The sequence below is a fragment of the Pelophylax lessonae genome, assembly GCF_965119305.1.
Source record: "Pelophylax lessonae genome assembly, chromosome: 13".
NCBI classification, from domain to species: Eukaryota; Metazoa; Chordata; class Amphibia; order Anura; family Ranidae; genus Pelophylax; species Pelophylax lessonae.
In genome coordinates, this window is record NC_138780.1 from 133,065,021 (window position 1) to 133,086,070 (window position 21,050).

General features: G+C 44.1%; 1 protein-coding gene across 1 annotated transcript in view; it reads right to left on the reverse strand.

Annotated features, from left to right (window-relative positions):
- Positions 1-14,146, reverse strand: part of LOC309569614 (prostaglandin reductase 2-like) — a 50,058-nt gene extending 35,912 nt beyond the window's left edge. Inside the window, exons 1-3 of the mRNA XM_082275503.1 lie at positions 14,101-14,146; positions 11,613-11,687; positions 3,752-3,870 (exon numbers count right to left, since the gene is read on the reverse strand). Of these exons, the coding sequence (XP_082131629.1) occupies positions 3,752-3,870; positions 11,613-11,649 (156 nt within the window). The 5' untranslated portion in view covers positions 11,650-11,687; positions 14,101-14,146. The remainder of the gene's footprint in view (positions 1-3,751; positions 3,871-11,612; positions 11,688-14,100) is intronic.
- Between the last annotated feature and the right edge of the window lie 6,904 nt (positions 14,147-21,050).

The following is a 21,050-nucleotide window of genomic DNA, read 5'->3' on the forward strand; positions in this document are numbered from 1 at the left end:
TAACTTTAACAAATTTTTTGTTAATTTCACTGTCTCTGTTAAGTGGTCGCCTCTGTCTAGGACAGCTTCTTCATGCCATCGTACTCTGGCTTAGCAGTGACATAGGCTGACATTTTGAACCTACGTTAGGCTGTTTGTGTTCCTAAGTCTTTTTTAAGGTTGTCAAAAGGAAAATGGCCCTTAGATTTGACAAACTGGCTCCTGAAGTCTCTAAGACGTCAGTGGATAAACATTAAAGCGGTAGTATACCGCTTTTTGCGACTTTTAACTACAGGTAAGCCTATAATAAGGCTTACCAGTAGGTACAATTAATATCTCCTAAACCTGCATGGTTTAGGAGATATTGTCACTGCATGCAGCCGCTCATGTGAGCGGCGCATGCGCTCTGAAGGTCCGGCGGACCTTCAGCGTTCCTTGCGGGGAACTTGCCGAAAAATTACTCCCATGCGCATGCGCGGGAGTGATGTCATCGCGGCTCCGGCCAATCACAGCGCCAGAGCCGCCGAACCTGGAAGAGACGCAGAGGGATCATGTCAGCTCCCACAGCGGTGTCCGGGGGTCCGTGTCGGGGCTCCGTTTTAAGGTAAGTATTTCATAATGAGCTAGTATGCGATGCATACTAGCTCATTATGCCTTTGTCTTGCAGGGTTTTCTTTTCTTTATTTTTATTTTTTTAAGTATACAACCGCTTTAACACATAAATATAGCAGATTGGCTCATGAAGTGTACATAAAGTCAATAGCAGAAAATTGGCTCCTAGGTTTGATAGATGGGCTTATGATGATTTCTACATAAAGTCAATAAAAGGACATTCAGTTTTCTAGATTGGCCCATGAACTCCTCGGGAAGTCATGGAAGAAGTCTGGCTCTCAGATTTGATTGAGTTCTACACTCGTTTGTCTCAGTGTGTATAAAGTAATTTAAAAAGTAACAGATATTTTACTCCCCGAAAACGATATGATATTGCAGCTTGCAAGGCCTTAGCTGGGTTGCCTTTGTTAATGTTTCTATTCAGGCTTGTTTTCTTTTCACCTAGTAATCATGCATCTATTTATGAAAGGAGCCATGGTTGTCACCCAGGCTGGACTATAAACATGTCTGCCTTTGTTCTTCTACATGAAATGAGGGGTGATTGAATTAATAGTCTGCAGCAGCTTTTCTCAACCTTTTCAACACAGAAGAACCCTTGAAATATTTTCAGGACTCAGGGAACCCCTGCTTAGAATGACTGTGTTTACAACTCATGATACATTAGTGTGATGGACAGTGAGATGAATGCTCCTTACACTTGTGGACATTGGGAAGAATGACCTTCTTCCAGATAGCTAAAAAGATCAATGGTGTCAGGGGAACTTTCCTGAGAGGGAGAAATTGCTCATTGCTCAAGGAACCCCCAACAGCCTCTGGAGGAACCCTGGTCTACAGAAATATGATAACATTGTTTTTGGCTCCAGTTCTTCTTCTCACAGGGAGTGACTAGAGCACTGCATTTACTAATAAAAATGGCCAAAGACGGAGTGAATTTCTTTCTTGCAACCACAGATTGCCAATTCGATTCCCACATCAACAGGGGAATCCCTCCCGCCGAGCTATTGTGTGCTCCTGGCAGGGGGGCGGTGGAAGCCACCCCCTGGGAGAAGACAGTGATTATTGCTTGCTGCTATAACAGCCACTAGCGATAATCACATGTAAAATCTAGCAGGCTGGTTGTACCCAAGTTGATCTATCAATCAACTTAGGTACATTCAGCCTGCCCATAAATGGTTTGAATCTGGGCCAGTCCCTGATGAACCAGTCGAGATTTGAATTTTCCATGGTCGGCCTAAGATCAACAGGTATTTTCTGTACTTACTCAAATTGTTCTTAGCCTAAAAAAAAATAAAATGAATGCAGCCACCATATCTAAGGACTGGTAATCTGCAGTGCTGTATCTTGGCCTAGGCAAACAAGGCCCAGGCCTAGGGCAGCACGTTGTAGGGGGGGCAGCAAAAGAGTTGGACTTGGGTTTGCTGCCAGTGATTATTTCACTTATTTGTTTAACCACTTAAGCCCCGGAGGATTTGGCTGCTAAACGACCAGAGGGTATTTTGCGATTCGGCACTGCGTGACTTTAACAGACAATTGCGCGGTCGTGCGACGCTGTACCTAAACGAATTTGGCGTCCTTTTTTTCCCACAAACAGAGCTTTCTTTTGGCGGTATTTGATCACCTGTGCGATTTTTTGATCACGCGCTATAAACAAAAAAAGAGCGTAAATTTTGCAAAAATAGCAATATTTTTCCCTTTTTTTTATATGAAATTCCCCCCAAAAAAAATGTAAAAATCAAAATTTTTTAATATTTTCGGCCAATTTGTTTTATGCTACCTATGTTTGGTAAAAAAAATCACAAAAAGCGTATTTTGATTGGTTTGCGCAAAAGTTATTGCGTTTACTAACAAAGGGAAAGATTTTTGTCATTTTTGTTGTTTTTTTTTTTAACGCGTAATGGCGGCGATCTGCGATTTTTTTTGCGGTACTGCGACATTGCGGCGGACAGATCGGACCCTTGACTGACATTTTTGACACTTTTGGGGTTACCAGTGACATTTCTACAGTAATCAGTGCTATATATATGCACTGTTACTGTAAAAATACACTGGTAGTGAAGGGGTTAACTTTATTTGAGAGGGAGGGGCTGTGTGTGTCCCTAGGGGCGTGATTCTAACTGTGATTGGCTGTGGCTTCAACTGTATGCAGAGTGATCAATGGATCTACATAGTAGATCCATGTGATCATCTCTCATACAGAGAGGAGAATGACAGGCAGCTTGTTTACACAAGCTGCCTGACTTTCTCCCTCTCCCCCGCCGATCGCAGAGTGGCCGGCGGCGATCGGGTCCGCCGGTCACACGCGCGGGGGGGTCTGTGACCACGCGGGAGCGGGAGCGCGCCTCCGGCGGCGCGCGCTCGCTCCCTAAACCCTCACAGGCGAGCGACGTAGACCTACGTCACTTTGCCTGTGAGGGGCTGACCGCCGCCGTAGATAGTCGTGCGGCGGTCGGCAAGTGGATAAGGACTATGGACTTTCTATTTATTATACAAATAAGTTACATAATCCTAGGACTACAATCAGTGGCAGCAAACACAAGTTCAAATATCTTAAAATAACTGATGGGGCTGCACTGATATGGCAGCACTGATGGTCGCTAATGAGTTGCCAATGGTGGGTACTGATAAACTGCACTGATGGGCACTAATGAGGCTGCACTGATGGGCACAAGGCGGCACTGATAAGCTTCACTGATGGGGCTGAACTGATATGGTGCCCTGACGGGCACTGATATATTGCACTGATGGCCACTGACGAGGCGGCACTGATAAGCTGTACTGATGGGCACTGATATGATGCACTGATAGGCTGTACTGGTGGCCATTGATGAGGCTGTACTGATATGCTGCACTGATGAGGCTGCACTGATGGGCACTGATAAGGCGGCACTGATGGGCACTGATAGACTGTGGTTGTGGTTTACAAATGATAGGGCAGGTCATAAACAGGAAGGAGTGTGGCCTTTACAGGAAGGGGTGGGTCATATTGCAATTAGGGGGTGCACATTTAGTCAGGCCTAGGGCAGCACTAAACCTAAATACACCACTGGTAATCTGTAATGTATTACATTTTTGTTCTGGGCTTAGTCATACTATAAAATAAACGTATCACTCTGAATGTGATATCTCATGCCCTACAGAGAAAAAAGAGTAACCTGCTTACCAGGTAAGGATCCATAGAGAGGTACAAGGTTTTGGCCAAGATTTGTCCATCTGAGAGCTCTTCTTGGAGATCAGCTTCCTCTAGGCGAAAGTTTTCAGGCACCGGCTCCTTATCAATCCCTGGATAAGAGAATAAAGTTACTGTAACATTTCCCATACAAGAGCCATACGAGAAACCCAGAGTCTTACATTACTAACCTCTTAGAAATGGAAGCGTCTAGGTTTTTCTTATAACTTTAAAGAACAGCTGTACCACCCCTAATACAAGCAAGAATATGTTTGCTGCTTGGTTGCCATCCTGAGCCACCAGCTTCACAACTTTGAGACACTAAATTGGATCAAGTTTGCAGATAATAACACTGGAATTGTTTCAATCTTGCTCACCTTCAAACTTGTTTCAGGTCAGTTTTGCAGAGAGCACTGAAATTAGATGGTCAGCATGACAGCCAGGCAACTAGCATATTTAAAAGAAGGTAAGCCAGCCTCTATATTTCTGTTCTGACAGGTTTACCTAAAAAGCCTATGTTTGGCTACTATATAGAAAAAATGTCTTAGAAGCTACATAGGAGGATACATTAGTGTGGTTTACATACAGTAAATATGTATCTAAAGGCCAAACTTTTTTTGTTTTTTGGATAATGTGCTGAGGGGTCTGAACTCCAGTTAGCTTTTTTATGGTTTCTTGTGTTCCCACTAGGGAGCTCGCTATAGGTCCTGTTGACTATTGTAGTGGCTTCAGATGTCCTTTAAAGGAAACGAGTTCAGTATAGAGGAAGTATGGAGACCACCATTGTTGACTTCTAGTCCACTAGCTGTCATGATGACCCACTGGGGGTTCCTGTGCTTTCTGAGTCACAGACCTTGAACATGTATGCTTGTCAGTCTCTCGGAATAAAATTGCCAGTTGCCAGGTATCAGCCAGGCGATTAGTATTTCCAGATAGAGGTCAGCAATGGCAGCTCGTATATGTCACTAAGTACAGGTTGCCAATCATATTTTCTGTGGATTTCAACAACACCGATAGCTGTTATGAACTACAAATTAAAAAACCATGTAACTTCAGTTAACTTGTCTGTTGATACATCATTGTGAGCCCAATATACTGGAGTTAGGCCACCCTAACTACGGCCGCAGGAAAACACAAAATGTGGCAAAAAGGAAAACCATGATTTTGCAGCGATTTTGCCACAATTGCATTTTCCTATGACCAGCTTCAAAATGCTCCTATCCTGAAGGTGATTCTTCTGTATTCAGGAGAGGGAGGTTTAAAGTATAAGGCCCCATGCACACCTCAGTTTTTTGTGGCTTGAAGCTCCGAAACACTTGAGGGGAAAAAAAGAAATGATTCTCTATGAAGTTGGTTCACATCTCCAATCCAAGTCACCTTAAGCCAATTGCCTAAAGCTCAAAAAAGTTCTGGAGCTTTTTTTTGTAGCTTAAATTGGGCAGATTTGTGTGTTTACTATTAATTTACTATTGTTATTCATAATAATCATTTATTTCTTTATTTATTTTCAGTTAGGCCCCTTTCGCATGATCAGACCGATCAGGTCCGCCTGTCCGTTTATCAGGCGGACCTGATCGGGCCACCCAGGCCCGTTGCTACAAGGCAGGCAAACCAAGCAATTGCTTGGGGCCCCGAGCTGGCCTGGGGCCCCAAGACAACGACTGGTTAAGAATAAATGCAACGACACTGTGTAAGGCTGTGAGCGCCCCTTTGATCGTCAATGCAGTAAAGTGCAATGACACTGTTATCGGGATTTCCCTCAAGGGGGCCCCTCTCTGCCTCAACAGGTTTGTAAAAAGTCTGATAAGATCTGCAGACACAAGAAAGATCCCTGGCCTACCAGCTAGACTTTATCCAGCCCATGGACAGTGCAGACTGACAGCTCCTACTGTATACAGATAGCAGGGCTCTAAATGCAATTCAAATTCCTGCAGCCATGTGGATGAGTGAGGAGCAGATAGCATCAGGGTGAGTAGCTGCTAGGACCCTCTGCTTCTACATCTGCCAAGTTCCGACAGGTCTGAAAACTTCTTCCTTTTTTTTCTATCTCCCTTCTAATCTTAGTCTTCCTATGTCTCTTTTTGTTTATCTGTCCCCCTCCTCTCTCTCTCTCTCTCTCCTTTCTTTCTTTATTCTATCTATCTATCTATCTATCTCATATATATACATATATATATATATATATATATATATATATATATATATATATATAGATAGATAGATAAACTGTATGGCTATGCTGTGGTTCCTGTAGGCTTTGCGTGTGTGCGGGGGGTCGGGGGGGGGCCTCCATGTCCATTTTGCTTGGGGCCCCCAAATTCCTTCAAACGGCCCTGGGGCCACCCATTCTACTCTATGGGGAGGCGGATGTCAGTGGTCATCCGCTTGGCATCCGATCCAACAAGGTCCACTTAAAACAGATGAATATGATATGTACTCCATGCGTCCAGTGGGTCAGATCGGATGGGATCGGATGAAAACAGATGAGCTGTCTGTTTTCATCCGATCTCCCCAGAGAGGAGAGCGGGACTCTGACAGGTCCATCTCTGCACAGTGAGCGGAGACGGACCTGTCACCCGCCTGCTCAATGAGGATCAATGGAGCGATCCCCGCTGAGCAAGCGGAGTCCATGAAAACGGATCGGTTCGTGTCAAAAAGGGGCCTTAGGGTAAGGGTGTTTATTTATAAATATTATTTTATTATTATTAATATTATTATTTTATTTATATTTATTATATTTTATGGAGAGTTTTTATTGCTGCCTGTGCACCCATTAAGGAGATTAAGGGCTCTTTTACATGGTCCGCCTCCGTAGGCGGATCCGTGTTGCTCAGCGGGGATCGATCCGCGATCCCCGCTGAGCCGGCGGATGACAGCTCCGTCTCCGCTTGCAGAGCAGAGAGGGAGGTGTCTCAGCCCCCGCTGCCCTCTATAGGGGATCGGATGAGAGCGGACCGCTTGTCCGCTCTCATCAGATCCGATCCGATCCGATTACTGAACGGATGGAAAAATAGGGTTTCCATCCGTCCAGATTTCACGCACAGGATCGGATGCGGATGGCAGCGGGTGTCAGCGGAGGTGTCTCCGCTGACATCCGCTGCTCCATAGAGCTGCATGGAGGATCCGATCAGATCCGCCTAAAAAACTGACAGGCGGATCTGATCGGATCGCCCGTGTGAAAGAGCCCTAAACCTCTTTAATTGTGCTGTTTACCATTATCATTGAAAGTGAAAGTAAAAGAAAATGCCCAAATTTTGGGTTGTCCCCAGAAAAGTAATAGAGGGGAAAAGTTCCAATGGGGACACTAGTTCTACTGACCTGGGGGTCCCCAAGGAATTCCCTTAATTTGCAGGGATTTCCTCTCACTTCTTGTTTGGCTATGGGACAGGAAGTGAAAGGAAATCTCTGCAATGGGACAGAGATGGCAAAAGAAAATCTGACAGGGGTTACTGCCCTCCCGAAGTACTTCTGTCCATTGTGAGAATTAATTTGGCTATTTGGTTCCTTTTAATAAACCTTGGGTGATGCACTACGCATTTGTGACCCCTGTGTGTTCTTTTACAGTGTATAGTTAGATTCTCCTGTCTGAGGAGGGCTGCATCGCTGAAGCATTGTCCCATAGAAAATATAGACCCTGCATTATATACCAGTCTGGTCACTGTCCTTTTTGAGCGCTTGAGAAATTGTTTGTTCTTCATGTCTTCAGTCTATCCCAGTGGTCTTTAAACTGCGGCCTATGGTCCAGATGTGGCCCTTTGCTTCCTTTCTTCTGGCCCTTGAGGTGTCATGCCATCCACAGACACCAATGATGGGGCACCATTCCTCCCACAGATACCAATGATGGGGTACCATTCCTCCCACAGACATCAATGATGGGGCACCATTCCTCCCATCGACACAAACAAAGGGACACTATTCCTACCTTGAATACTAACAATTGGGCACCATTCCTTCCACTGATAACAATTGGGCACTATTCCTTCCACTAAAACCAATGATGGGGCACTATTTGCTCTCACCAATGTCGCGCTTTCTTATCCCACTGGCCACAGACTGGCCCCTCTAAAGCCTCAAGGCCAGTAAACTGGCCCTTTGTTAAGAAAGTATGGAGACGCCTGGTCTATCACATTACTTGGGTACTTATTTTGATTACACTGGTGTTACTGAGCCAAATCCCCTGACCTGACACCGTCCCTTTCTCTCCCCCTCTTTCCATTTGTTCTTTTCTGTGTACTCTTTCATTCCTTACTCACCTATGGTGACTGGTGCAGTAGGCTTTCCACCCCACTAAGAAATGGGATCACAAGACCCAACTGTCTTTGCACAACTGACTTTGTGTCACTTAATAATTTTTTGTAACTGGTACCTTACTCTGTATTAAGCTATAAGGGATCTCTGTTGCAACCCCTTTAAGGGTCAGATCTGCCTTTTTCTCTACATGTACCCTCTTCTGTCTCCTTTCTTGTGTGTATTTACATTTAAACACTCAATATTCTTTATACTTTAAAAAAGTTTTAACACAATTCAAATGTGAAAAGATACTGGGAATTTCATTTTTCATAGTATAGATGCCATGCAGTTCATGAGAGGAGGGGAAAGTATGGGTCATATTTGCAAAGCCGCGACTTGGTCGTCAGTACATACGTTCACTAGATTCTAACAAGTCGATGTTAGGACCCAGGAGAAGTTTGCATTTGGCCACAGTGTTCTGCAGACAGCTATGTAGACCTTTTGTGGTCTGATGGCAGTATTGATGGTGGCAGGTGCATTGCTATAGGACATCCCATACGTAATGAATATGGCTCTGTGTCCCATGATGTTCGATAAAGATATATAGCTTACCTGTAAAATCCATTTCTTGGAGTACATCACGGGACACAGAGGTCCCTCCCCTCTTGTATGGGGTACTTATTGCTTGCTACAAAACTGAGGTACTTCCTGTATAGGAGGGGTTATATAGGGGGACTTTGTCTGATTCGGTGCCAGTGTCCATTCACCTGAAGGTGGCCTGTACCCAGGGCTTTTTTTCAGCAGGAACGCGGGGGAACGCAGTTCCGGCACCTCCGGCACTGAATGTATGCAAGGGGTGCTGGGGTGTGCTGAAGGGTCTACTGATACTGGCTGCTAGGGGATGTATTGTAGCTGGAAGGAATCCATATTTGCACTGCAGGGGGGTCTATTGTTGCTGGGGAAGTCTGTTGTTACTGGTGGGGGATCTATTGTTGCTGGGGTTTGTCTTATGTTGCCGGGGGGTCAGTTGTTGCTGGGAGAAATCTACTGTTAAGGGGGGGTCTATTGATGCAGGCTGTGGGGCGGTCTGTTGTTGCTGCCAGGGCTTTGTTGTACTGTGGGATATTTTTCTTGTGGGTGGTACATTGTTGTTGGTGAGGATCTATTGTTGCTAGAGGGTGTATTGATGTTACTGGCTGCAGGAGATCTATTTTACTGATTTTCTTGTTCTCATTAACAATCATTAACAAATTCCATACTTACTTGGTACCAAAAATAGTTCTGTATTCTCTATAAGGGGCAGTACTGGGAGGTGGGCAGGGGGTGTAATTAGGGAACAGTCCTCGGAGGTGGGTAGGGGCGGAGAAAAGGAGTGAGTCAGAAAGGGGGAGTTCCTGCACCTATTCTTCGAGAAAAAAAGCCCTGCCTGTACCCATACGTAATGAAAATGGCTCTGTGTTCCATGATGTACTCCAAGAAATGTATTTTTCAGGTAAGCTGTAGAAAAAAATCCATGTTTTTTTAAATCTGGTCCGGACTGATTCAGCAGCTCCAGCTACCCAGTGTTAGAGATACTTCAGGGGGAAGGAAGAAGAGCTGAAAATGGATGGGCAATGGGAGCTTATGGCTGCGGGAATTCAAAGCACTAGGAAGCTGGAGCTGCTGGATCATGTGACCAGAACAGATTAAAGAAAAGGAATTTACATTGCTCTTTTTTATACAGGCCATGCAGGACAGGTAAGATGAGGGAGCCTCAACATTCTTAACCACTTGCCGACCAGTCACGTTGACTGTACTGCGGCAAAGTGGCTTTTTCCCGGACTCCTCCCCTTGTGTGGCAAAGTGGCTCGCTCCCGCTGTATTCAGTCACAGCGGGAGTCGGGCCAGGGGAGGGAGGAGCACCGCTGCTCTTCCCCGATCGTCGGGGAATCGAGTCTGGAGATCCGCCCGCTTGTGTAAACAAAGCGGGCGGATCTCCTAAGTGACAGACAGGGTCAGATTGCAGGGTTCAGCATAGCTGAACCTGCGATCTGTCCCTGTGTCACTCAGTCACCTCCCCCCACACACGTTAGTAAGCACCAGGCATACATTAACCACTCCCTCTCCAATAAAATTAACCCCTTCCCTGCCAGTGTAATTTTTACAGCAACAGTGCATATCTATAGCACTGATTACTGTAGTAATGTCACTGGTACCCCCAAAAGTGTCAAAAATGTCAATCAAGGGTCCGATCTGTCCGCCGCAATGTCACAGTCCCGCAAAAAAAAAAAAAAAATCGCAGATCGCCGCCATTACTCGTTAAAAAAAAAAAACACCAAAAATGACAGAAATCTTTCCCTTAGTTAGTAAACGCAATAACTTTTGAGCAAACCAATCAAAATACGCTTATTGTGATTTTTTTTACCAAACATAGCAGAAAACAAATTGGCCAAAAATGTAAAAAAAATTTGATTTTTACATTTTTTTGGGGGGGAATTTCATATAAAAAAATGAGAAAAATATTGTTATTTTTTCAAAATTTACGCTCTTTTTTTGTTTATAGCGCAAAAAGTAAAAATCGCACAGGTGATCAAATACCACCAGCTCTGTTTGTGGGAAAAAAAAGGACGTAAATTTTGTTTGGGTACGGCGTTGCATGACCGCGCAATTGTCAGGTAAAATCGCACAGTGCCGAATCGCAAAAAGTGGCCTGGACGTAAGACAGCAAAATCCTCCGGTGGTAAAGTGGTTAAGATTAACTGTTTAATCTTTTAAATTACAAAATTCTTTCTATCTATCTATCTATGGGATGCACCGATAACGAGAATTTTCACTCGAACTCGTAAAAATGCTTCCGATACAGAAAACGATACTTTGTGGTGAGATTTGTGCCCATACAAAATGAATGGGCGCAAAGAATCGCATGCAATTTGAATGTGAATGCAGTACAACCCTGTCCGATTCGCATGCAATTTCCCCCATCACTCTTGTGTGTGGGATCCCAGTAAAGAAAGTAAAGCGCCATGTAGTGCAGCAATAGGCAGTTTATTATAATGTTATAACAACTCACAAAGTAAATACCTAATTAAATCCATATCTGCAGTATCCCTGTCCAGCCGATGATAGCAAACTACGACTGCTGGAAGTGCTCACAGGGATGGAGGAGATGTCCGGCGGTCTGCCCCCAAGCTGACATTACTTCCCCCTTATACCCACAGGAGTCCTGGAACTTCTCCTCCCAGCCCTGTAAGCACCTTCAGCAGTCATGGTTTGCTATCATCAGCAGCTTGGGGGTACTGCAGATATGGATTTGACTAGCAATTTACTTTGTGAGTTGTTATAACATTTTAATAAACTGCCTATTGCTGCAGTACATGGCGCTTCACTTTCTTTACTGGGTTCACACACTGGAGCGTTGGGGTAAATCGCATGCGGACAGGAATCATACTGCATTCCTGTTCTAATCGAATTGGATTCTTTGCATTCATTTTGTTTGGACACAAATCACACTGCAAAGTATCAGTACTTATACTCACTGATAAAAAAAATGGTAACGGTGCATTCCTACTATCCAGTATACCTGAAATGTCAAACTGAAGCCTAAAAACCTATTATTTTCTATACTAGCAAAGCATAAAACACTTACCTGGTCTTGATGCCAATACAATTCTCCTAACCTTCATAGTTTATGGCAAAAGTTGAAATCTTGTAGGAGCAATATCTAAAGTAATAAAGTATAAACATGTTTAAGCAGTTATTACATTTGTAATAATAATAGAGGAAGAATCAGAGGCTGAATAATTATATGGTGACTCCAGAATGGAGAATTCTCCACCCAATGAGCTAAGAAATAGATCAAGTAATACTTGGCATCAAATAGTTGCATGCAACATTATACAGGTAAGGCTTGGAATGCCTATATGTCACTTGCTTTAGATTCCTGGTGTCCACCTTGTGGCCCTTTGGTATATAATGGTCTGCATGGCTGTCATCCCAGAAGGAAGCCTCTTCTAAAGATGATGCACAAGAAAACCTGCAAAAACTGTTTGCTGAAGACAAGCAGACTAGGGACTTGGATTACTGGAACCATGTCCTGTGGTCTGATGAGACCAAGATAAACTTATTTGGTTCAGATGGTGTCAAGCTTGTGTGGCAGCAACCAGTTGAGGAGTACAAAGACAAGTGTGTCTTGCCTACAGTCAAGCATGGTGGTGGGAGTGTCATGGTCTGGGGCTGCATGAGTGCTGCCGACACTGGGGAGCTACAGTTCATTGAGGGAACCAATACCAACATGTACTGTGACATACTGGAGAAGAGCATGATCCCCTCCCTTCAGAGACTGGGCCACGGGGCAGTATTTCAACATGATTCTGACCCCAAACACACCTCCAAGATGACCACTGCCTTGCTAAAGAAGCTGAGGGTAAAGGTGATGAACTGGCCAAGCATGTCTCCAGACCTAACCCCTATTGAGCATCTGTGTGGCATGCATCCATAAACAGATGTTGGAGGAGCGCAAGGTCTCTAACATCCACCAGCTCGGTGATGTTATCATGGAGGAGTGGAAGAGGACTCCAGTGGCAACCTGTGAAGCTCTGGTGGACTCCATGCCCAAGAGGGTTAAGGCAGTGTAATGGTCTAGGGCTGCATGAATGCTGCCGACACTGGGGAGCTACAGTTCATTGAGGGAACCATGAATACCAACATGTACTGTGACATACTGAATCAGAGTATGATCCCCTCCCTTCGCAGACTAGGCTGCAGGGCAGTATTCCAGCATGATAATGACTCAAAGCACACCTCCAAGACAACTACTTTGCTAAAGAAGCTGAGGGTAAAGGTGATGGACTGGCCAAGCATGTCTCCTGTAGGGTTGCCACCTCATCCCTTTAAACCAAGACACATGTTCTGTGGCTGATTAAGTTGGTAATTAAACTCACTTAGTGCCTTATGTGCATTATTATTAGCCTCAGAACCTGTGTAATTATTATGTGTCCTGGTTTAAAGGGATGGGGTGACAAGCCTGGTCTCCAAACCTAAACCCTATTGAGCATCTGTGGGGCATCCTCACACAGAAGGTGGAGGAGCGCAAGGTCTCTAACACCCACCAGCTCTATGATGTTGTCATGGAGGAGTGGCAGAGGACTCCAACCTGTGAAACTCTGGTGAACTCCATGCCCAAGAGGGTTAAGGCAGTGCTGGAAAATAATGGCGGCCACACAAAATATTGACACTTTGGGCACAATTTGGACATTTTCACTTAGGGGTGTACTCACTTTTGCTGCCAGCGGTTTAGACATTAATGGCTGTATGTTGAATTATTTTGAGGGGACAGCAAATTTACACTGTTATACAATCTGTACACTCACTACTCTACATTGTAGTCATTTATTCATTGTTGTCTAGTGAAAAGATATAATAAAATATTTACAAAAATGCGAGGGGTGTACTCACTTTTGTGACATACTGTATATGTCTATATACTGTATATACAGTAGATTTTTTTTATAATCTGCATTACATACACTTTATATATGTATTTTTGATCATCAGCATTACCTTTACTTTATATATGTTGTTTGTTATATGAGGGGTGTACTCACTTTTGTGAGATACTGTACATATATGTATATATATATATATATATATATATATATATATATATATATATATATATATATATATATGCATGTGTGTTTGAGTTTTGGGATGCGCACACCTAATGTAAGTTGACAACCACTGCTTTAGGTGCATTGGTGTCTCGTTAGTCCCATGAATCCTGGCACAGAGTACCTGTAATGGTGCCATTTCTTGTTCCGAGTGCAGTACGTATATATGTGTATATATATGTGTTATGTTTCTTACGACTTTTCCTGACAGCTAGTTATTCAACTGCAATATATTTGCTGCTTTATTTTTTAATGCCTTAATTAAAAATATTGAATTACATATTGAAAAGGTATTTAATTCAATTAGTTTACAATAGATGTCAGTACAATTTATACACACCGCTTGAATTTATTAAACTTGACTTGCAGCGGGTCTCATATGAAAATGCTACCGCCCCCCCTCTAAGGATCAAACTCATAAAGCAACACAGAAGGCAGGGAATGAAAGGTCATGTGACAACTCACCTGGGAAGACCCCGCACTGTAACTTCACAGACACTTCCGAGCTACACCAAGAATGCCACTGAGCATGTGCAACTCTTAAAGTGGCAATGCCTTTGAGCTGTAATGTGCTAAATGTATAAAGGAAAGGCAGTAATCCACAGGCATTGATAGAGGAATGATTAATAATGTACTGCTTGGCGTATGATTTCCTTTAAAGGACTTGGGAGTGGTCAATATGCCTAACATCTAAGATTACCTTATTAAGCAATGCTAAAAGAAATGATGCCAGGTAGCATGTAGCAATCAAAAGAGCAATGCTGATTGGATACTGTCAGTTATTACACTCTGAACATTGCTCCTTTCTTCGCAATATTTCTAGTATGTTAAAGGGTATCTAAACACAAGAACATTTTCTTTTTAACCAGTTAAAATCAAAAACAAATATTTCATATTTTGCAGAAGTTTTGGCTGCATTAGTTTTTGTTCAGATGGTTTTCTTTTTTTTCACCCAATGTCCTGTCAATAAAACACTTCCTCTCCAATGGTGTCAGCACTCTCCATATTGTATCTATGGGAAATCCGCATTGTCATTCTCGGACAGGGCTACAGAAGCTTGCCCCTCTTTTCTTTATGGGAGGAGGGTTCAGTAGTCCTAAGAGATAACTAGGAACAATGCAGATGATAGGACTGCAGCACAGGCAAAAAGCACAGGAAATTATCAGCTGCCAAGGTTTTTGGAAGGATCAGCGTTTTTATATTTTTTTGCATTTACCTGAACAGATATTGCAATGGTATATTTAACAAACCAAAAGGAACTAAATAACAGAATTTTTGTGCCCATATTTTGTCTCTGGTGGTGGGTGGATCCTCCATTCTGCTGACAGCAGGCCATGTAATGATGTGGTGCTACTCCCTGCAGCATTCCTCCTGTGAATCCAAGCCATTGGCTCACAGTAAGGGCTCATTTATACGTACTTGCTTCCACCTTAACTCACATTAAAGTGCCTACTGCTTCTTTAGTGCTTTGGTGATGCTTTTGTAGCACCCTCCAAGATAGGTGCTAGGTAAAGTTATAGTGGGGCCTTGCCTGCTTATCAGCAGGGCCATATGATTCATCTAGGCTGACATGTGATCCCCGGTGTGCCTGTTGTGCTGGGGAGTCTCCCCACTGTATCCCAATGAGGACTCTTATTGGGCAGTGGAGGAAACCTGGCCAATAGCATACCAGGGCTTGTATCCATCCTGGAAGGGCAGATTCTGCTGCATAGCATTCTGGGTATAAGTCTGTGGGGCGCGCATGTCAGATGGTATTTGGCGGTAAGCAGAGTCCCAGGAGGGAGGTGACGGCTGTCTCTCCTCCTGTCAGAAGAAACGGGTGTCCCAGGCAGCTTGCCTGAGGGGATACCGGGCTGAGCTGAGCTGCAGAGAAGGATCCAGTGTGCTGAGGACCAGCGGAGCTGTTGGGGAAGAGTTTCAGGAAAGCATTCTACTGAAAACTACCCCTGGGGTCTGCCTAGGAGAGAGGACCACTCCAGAGAAGATTGAGGGATCCAGGAGCTAGCTAGCTGGTGTAGAAGTGTAGCAAAGGGGGTGCCAGTGTTTGCCCTAAAGAATAAAGGGGGCGCCAGTGTATGCCCTGAAGAGTAAAGGGGGTGCCAGTGTATGCCCTAAAGAGTAAAGGGGGCGCCAGCAGTTGGGCCCTGAAGTGTTAAAAGTGTAGAGAGTTGCAGCAGTATGCAGCAGTAACTACAAGTGGCTACCTCAGTCAGGGAGGACTGGAGGAAGCAGTGCAAAGGACTTTATGAGCTAATAGGAGTGTCAGACGTCAGTTTCAGTCCAGTAACAGCAAGTCAGTGTTCAAAAGCGCCAGTAAGCTTTGGTTGGCATTCAGCCGGTGCCAAGTCAGCGCTAGAAGGCATCTTTTCTCAAGTGTCCCATTTTTGTACCTAGTTGAGCCAGAGGAGTATCCCACTCATCCCCTTCTCCCATCCCCATATCAAATAAACAAAAAAACCAAAGATGCCGGACTGTTCATTGTCTCAGTTCTCACACTTGGGCAACAAGCTTAAATGTGCTGTTGGTGTTAGCGGTAACCCTGGCAGACCCATCCCAAGCACCAATGCTGGAAATTCTGCTACACTTTAATGATGCTTTGGTGAAGATTTGATGATGCTTTTTTGAAGCTTTAGGATGAATTTATATTGCTTGTTTGTTAAATCACAGAGCACCCAGAGTGATACATCAATCCGGGTGATCTGCGTTGCCAGCCTCCTAGGGGGCAGTATGGTGTGTGATTCAGCGCACCGCACTGTCTCTTTTTTTGTTGTTTTGTACCAGCTTTGCTTTAAGTGTACAAAAGGTACACCTCATTAAGTATAATGTTGGGTGGCGCAATGCGCTGCACTTCCTGACATTGCAGTTTGATTCCGGCAGGTTCACTGTGATAAAATGCAGCATGTCAGTACACGATCGTATTGGACACATAGGAATTGTTTCCTTTTTGTCCCTGCACTGACAGATGGTTTACCATGCGGTAAAATGTCTGTCACCGCATATAGTCTGAGTTGGCCCTTAATAATTTTTGCCAAATGCCCTGTGTGTGTTGATTTTCGATTTGTTTTAAAGGGACCCAGTAGAACCCCAGCTAAGTAGTACCTCCCACTTAGCAGATCCCCAGCTCATTAGTACCCCTGTTCAGCAGGTCCCCAGCTCTTTGGTACCTTCGTTTAGCAGATCCTCAGCTTATTAGTACCCTCTTTCAGAAAATCCCCCACTCAGTAGTACCCCCAGCTCTGCTCATGTCCGACTCAGTAGTACCTCCAGCTTTGCTGATCACCTGCACAGTAGTAATGCCCAGCTCTGCTGATCCCCAACTCAGTAGTAACCTCTAGCTCTGCTGATCCTCCGCTCAGTAGTAACCCCCAGCTCTGGAGAGAGGTCCAGACTGGAGCTGAGCAAATAGCAAAAAGCACACATGTGCAACATGGGAACCCTATAGTAGAAGGTGAGCATGGACTGGAGAGATAGGATTTAGCGGCAGAGGATCAGCAGAGCTGGGGTACCAGAGCAGGAGAAACTAGCAATGTCACACATGGTACATAGCGGGAGGTGAGTGGGGAACAGAGAAAGAGGAGGATCAGCAAACCAGAGGATCAGCAGAGCTGGGGGTTACTACTGAGTGGGGGATCAGCAGAACTGGGGGTTACTACTGAGTGGGGATTTAGCAGAGCTGGGGGTACTACTGAGTGGGGCACCAGTGGAGGTGGGGGTACTACTGAGTGGGGTACCAGTGTAGCTAGGGGTACTACTGAGCAGGGGATCTGATGAACGAGGGTACTAATAAGCTGGGAATCTGCTAAATGGGGGTACCAATGAGCTGGGGATCTGTTGAAAAGGGCTACTAATGTGCTGCAGATCTGCTGAGTGGGGGTACTACTGAGCTGGGGCCTACTGGGCCCCTTTAAAACAAATTGAAAATCAACAAATTCAAGGCATTTTCCAAGCTTCATTAAAGCTTCAAAAAAGCATCATAGCAGCACAATCAAAGAACAGCAGCCTTTACATCAAGGAAGCAACCAAAGAACAAACATGGAAAACATAAAAAGAGCTCAAAACTCCACCCACTGGCACAAAGGAAGAATGCTAAAAAATAATATTCAACATTTTATATTCACCAGAATACAAGAAATAAGCAGTATATTTTAACATGTATAAAAAAATATGTACGAAACCATAACACATTGCCAGACAGAGAATCATTATGAAAGAAGGCCTAACTAGGACATAAACCAGCATGTGATGCCACTTGCCTGTACCAAGTAAAAGTAAAAATATGAGCTTAGAGCATTGGCCTTTAACGTTGAAGATCCAGGAGCTCCAATATGATGATAATATCATGTTATGTCTTTTGTTATATTTGCAATTATTTTACGCAAAAAAGGTGCGTAGAATAGCTGCTACTTTGATAGGAAATTAGACAGAGGTTTAATCTGATTAGACATCACCCTTATCATATTATTAAAAGGAACCACACTGTTTCTTATGACACTAGGAAAATTCACCATAGAAACAGAACTTATGTCATGACCATTGAGTAACACTCTCCTGCAGGCTTTTCTAATACCTCATAATGAAAGGAAAAATGACAGGCTTATATAATCAGGGTTTTTTTTTTCATTTACAAGTCTTTGTATGATGAGAGGATGGTTATCTCTGCCTTGTTTGCATTTGTCATATTAGCAATGTACAAAGAGAGACGATCAATAAAACACAATGGCACTGCTTTCTTTTTTTTTTGCATAGTCCTTCTCTGAATATATTTTTAAATAGGAATTCTGAGATTTAAGGGAATTCCTCTTCATGACTGGAACAATTTTGTGGATTGGTTCCCAACACCCCCAAGGCTTACAAGGACCCCCATCACACTGACAGAGAACCATTGTGCTAAAAGCCAACCTCTGGGCTCAGATATCGAACCCCTCCCCATTTAAACGGAACATAGGTTACATTTAAAATGGAACTAAACCGACTTATTTTACTTTTTCGCAAAACACTTACATTGAAGGCATGCTATAAATGACAATTGTCACAGTTGCTTGTGCTTTCCTATGAACTGTCGCATCATGAAATGGCTGGAGTTATAACTGATCACATCTGCAGCAATATGGCAACGTCAGATCAAACTTTCTGTTTTATATTAAGACCTGCTAACTTTTACAGGTGCACCCATATTTGCTGGCATTGTGTAAAGTGGTAACAATGTGATAGCTGAACTGTAGCTTCAGCCTCCGTTCACATTAGGTCGCTCTGATTTAGGGGGCGACCTGTGAAGTCGCGTGCAGCGCGACTTCGGCGCGACTTGCACGGACTTCACATAATGGAAGTCAATGCAAGTCGCCTCCAGGTCGCCCCGAAGTAGTACAGGACCATTTTTCTAAGTCGGAGCGACTTGTGTCGCTCCTATTAGAACTGCTCCTGTACTACACAATGGAAGCGTGAGGACCACGACTTGTCAGGCTGACAAGTCGCGGTCCAAGTCGTACCAGTGTGAATGCGGTCTAAATAAAAGAAATTCCCTTGAAATGACCTCCCCAGTGCTACAAGGCTTAAACGTTAGATTGTCTAGAGCAGGGGGTCTTTAAACTTGCTAAACAAAGGGCCAGTTTACTGTCCTTCAGACTTTAGGGGGGCAGACTGTGGCCAGGGGCAGTAAAAATTGCCCCAGCATAGGAGGGAGAAGACAATGCTTCCAGTTTAGAGGTCAATGGGGGAAAAAAAAACATAGTGCCTGTGATCAGTAGGAGGAGGAATACTGGCCTATTGTTGGTGTTAGGGGAGGATAATGCCCTGTTATTGGTGTCAGTTGCAGCTATTATGCCCCAATGTTTGTGTCAGTGGAAGGATTGGTGCCTCATCATTGGTGTCAGTGGGTGGAATAGTGCCTTGTATCAGTGGGAGAAACAGTGCCCCAAGGGCCAGAAAAAGGCAGGCAAGGGGCTCTATCCAGCCCATGGGCCGTAGTTGGGAGACCACTGGTCTAGAGAAAGAGAAAGAGGAAGAGGAATAAGCAGTTATACTTACCTTATTCTTTACTCCCTCAGGCACTGCACTGATCCCTTTGCCACTGTGCTGGATAAAGGTATTCTGACATCAAAATATGGGGGGTTCTTCAAAAGGTTTCCGCACTTTTTTTAACTGAGTTATATATAAAAGTGCAGAAACTTTTTGCAGCCCTCTTGTACATTGCAGTTGATTGTATGTTAAGGCTGCAAGGGCCTGTCCACATTTCAGAGCATTGAATAGCGGAGGAGACTGAGCACAGGCTACCAGCCGAGCATGGAATAAGGTGAGTATAAACTGCTCTACCCAGCAGTGGCAGCATGCAGTAGGTACCCCCAGGTGCTTGCAAGTCAGGTCAGTTTTCCAGCTGGGCATCCCCTGTATTGATATTACCAGGGTGCTCTAATATATAAGTACAGTCCAAGCTTCTTCAGTCAAAAGCCTGCCCTCTACCACCTGTGCAACACTCATGGCTATTTAGGTTGCCCTTCACTGGCCAGGACAGGTGGGCCAGGCTCTTCACCCAAAAAGCTGGATCTATATTGATACATTGGGGTGCTCAATTGGTAAAAAGATCTGGTGTATAGGAATCTAGTAGAAGTTAAATGGTAACAAATAATTTGATGCCTTTTCTCTATTTTAGGTTCTCTTTAAGACTGCTTGCAGGAGAAGAAGTCCACAGTGGAATCACAGAGGGATCCACAGTCTACTCAGAGAATATAATCATATGCGCTATATGAAGGAAGAGGATGATGACTGATGGAAATATGTTTTTTCCTTTTACCTACTCTGTTTTATGTGTCTGTATTCTTCTTTGAAGCTTTTGGCTGAAGCTTTTCACTCTCCCTATTTCCTCTTCTGTGTTACTTGTAATGCATTAGTGTCGTAGGGTGGTTTTGGGTTGGGTCATAGAGGATGTGCAGATCAACCTAGCTCCTGATTACGTCACTTCCTATGACAAAACGCGTTGGGAGGGTACTTCAGGTTTACCGTCACTTCTGGCACTGGAAATGCGTGGTGCATAAGTATTGGAATTTTATGTTTTTCTAAGGCAAACAATATTGCAAACTCTGCAAATGCATTTCTTATATAAACAAATGTTACTTTTCACCATGTGGGCTACCCTTTTCTCTTCCCTGATGTGACATATGAAGAATCTTTCCCTGGTATAAGTCAGAACCATTGTTTATATTGGAACGGAGGGGAGAGCCATTTGGAGCACCTTGGATATATACACACATGCTGGGTTTGACTCTCTTGTTAACGCAAGGAGTCAACATTCTTTGGTAAGTGCGGTGTGATGTCTGTGTCTGGGTCCTCTGGAGTGAGCGCACAAAACCCTCTTTACATGAGGGTTTTGTATGATGTGTGGCTGCTGGGACTTTTTCTTTCCTCATTAACTTCTATGGAGC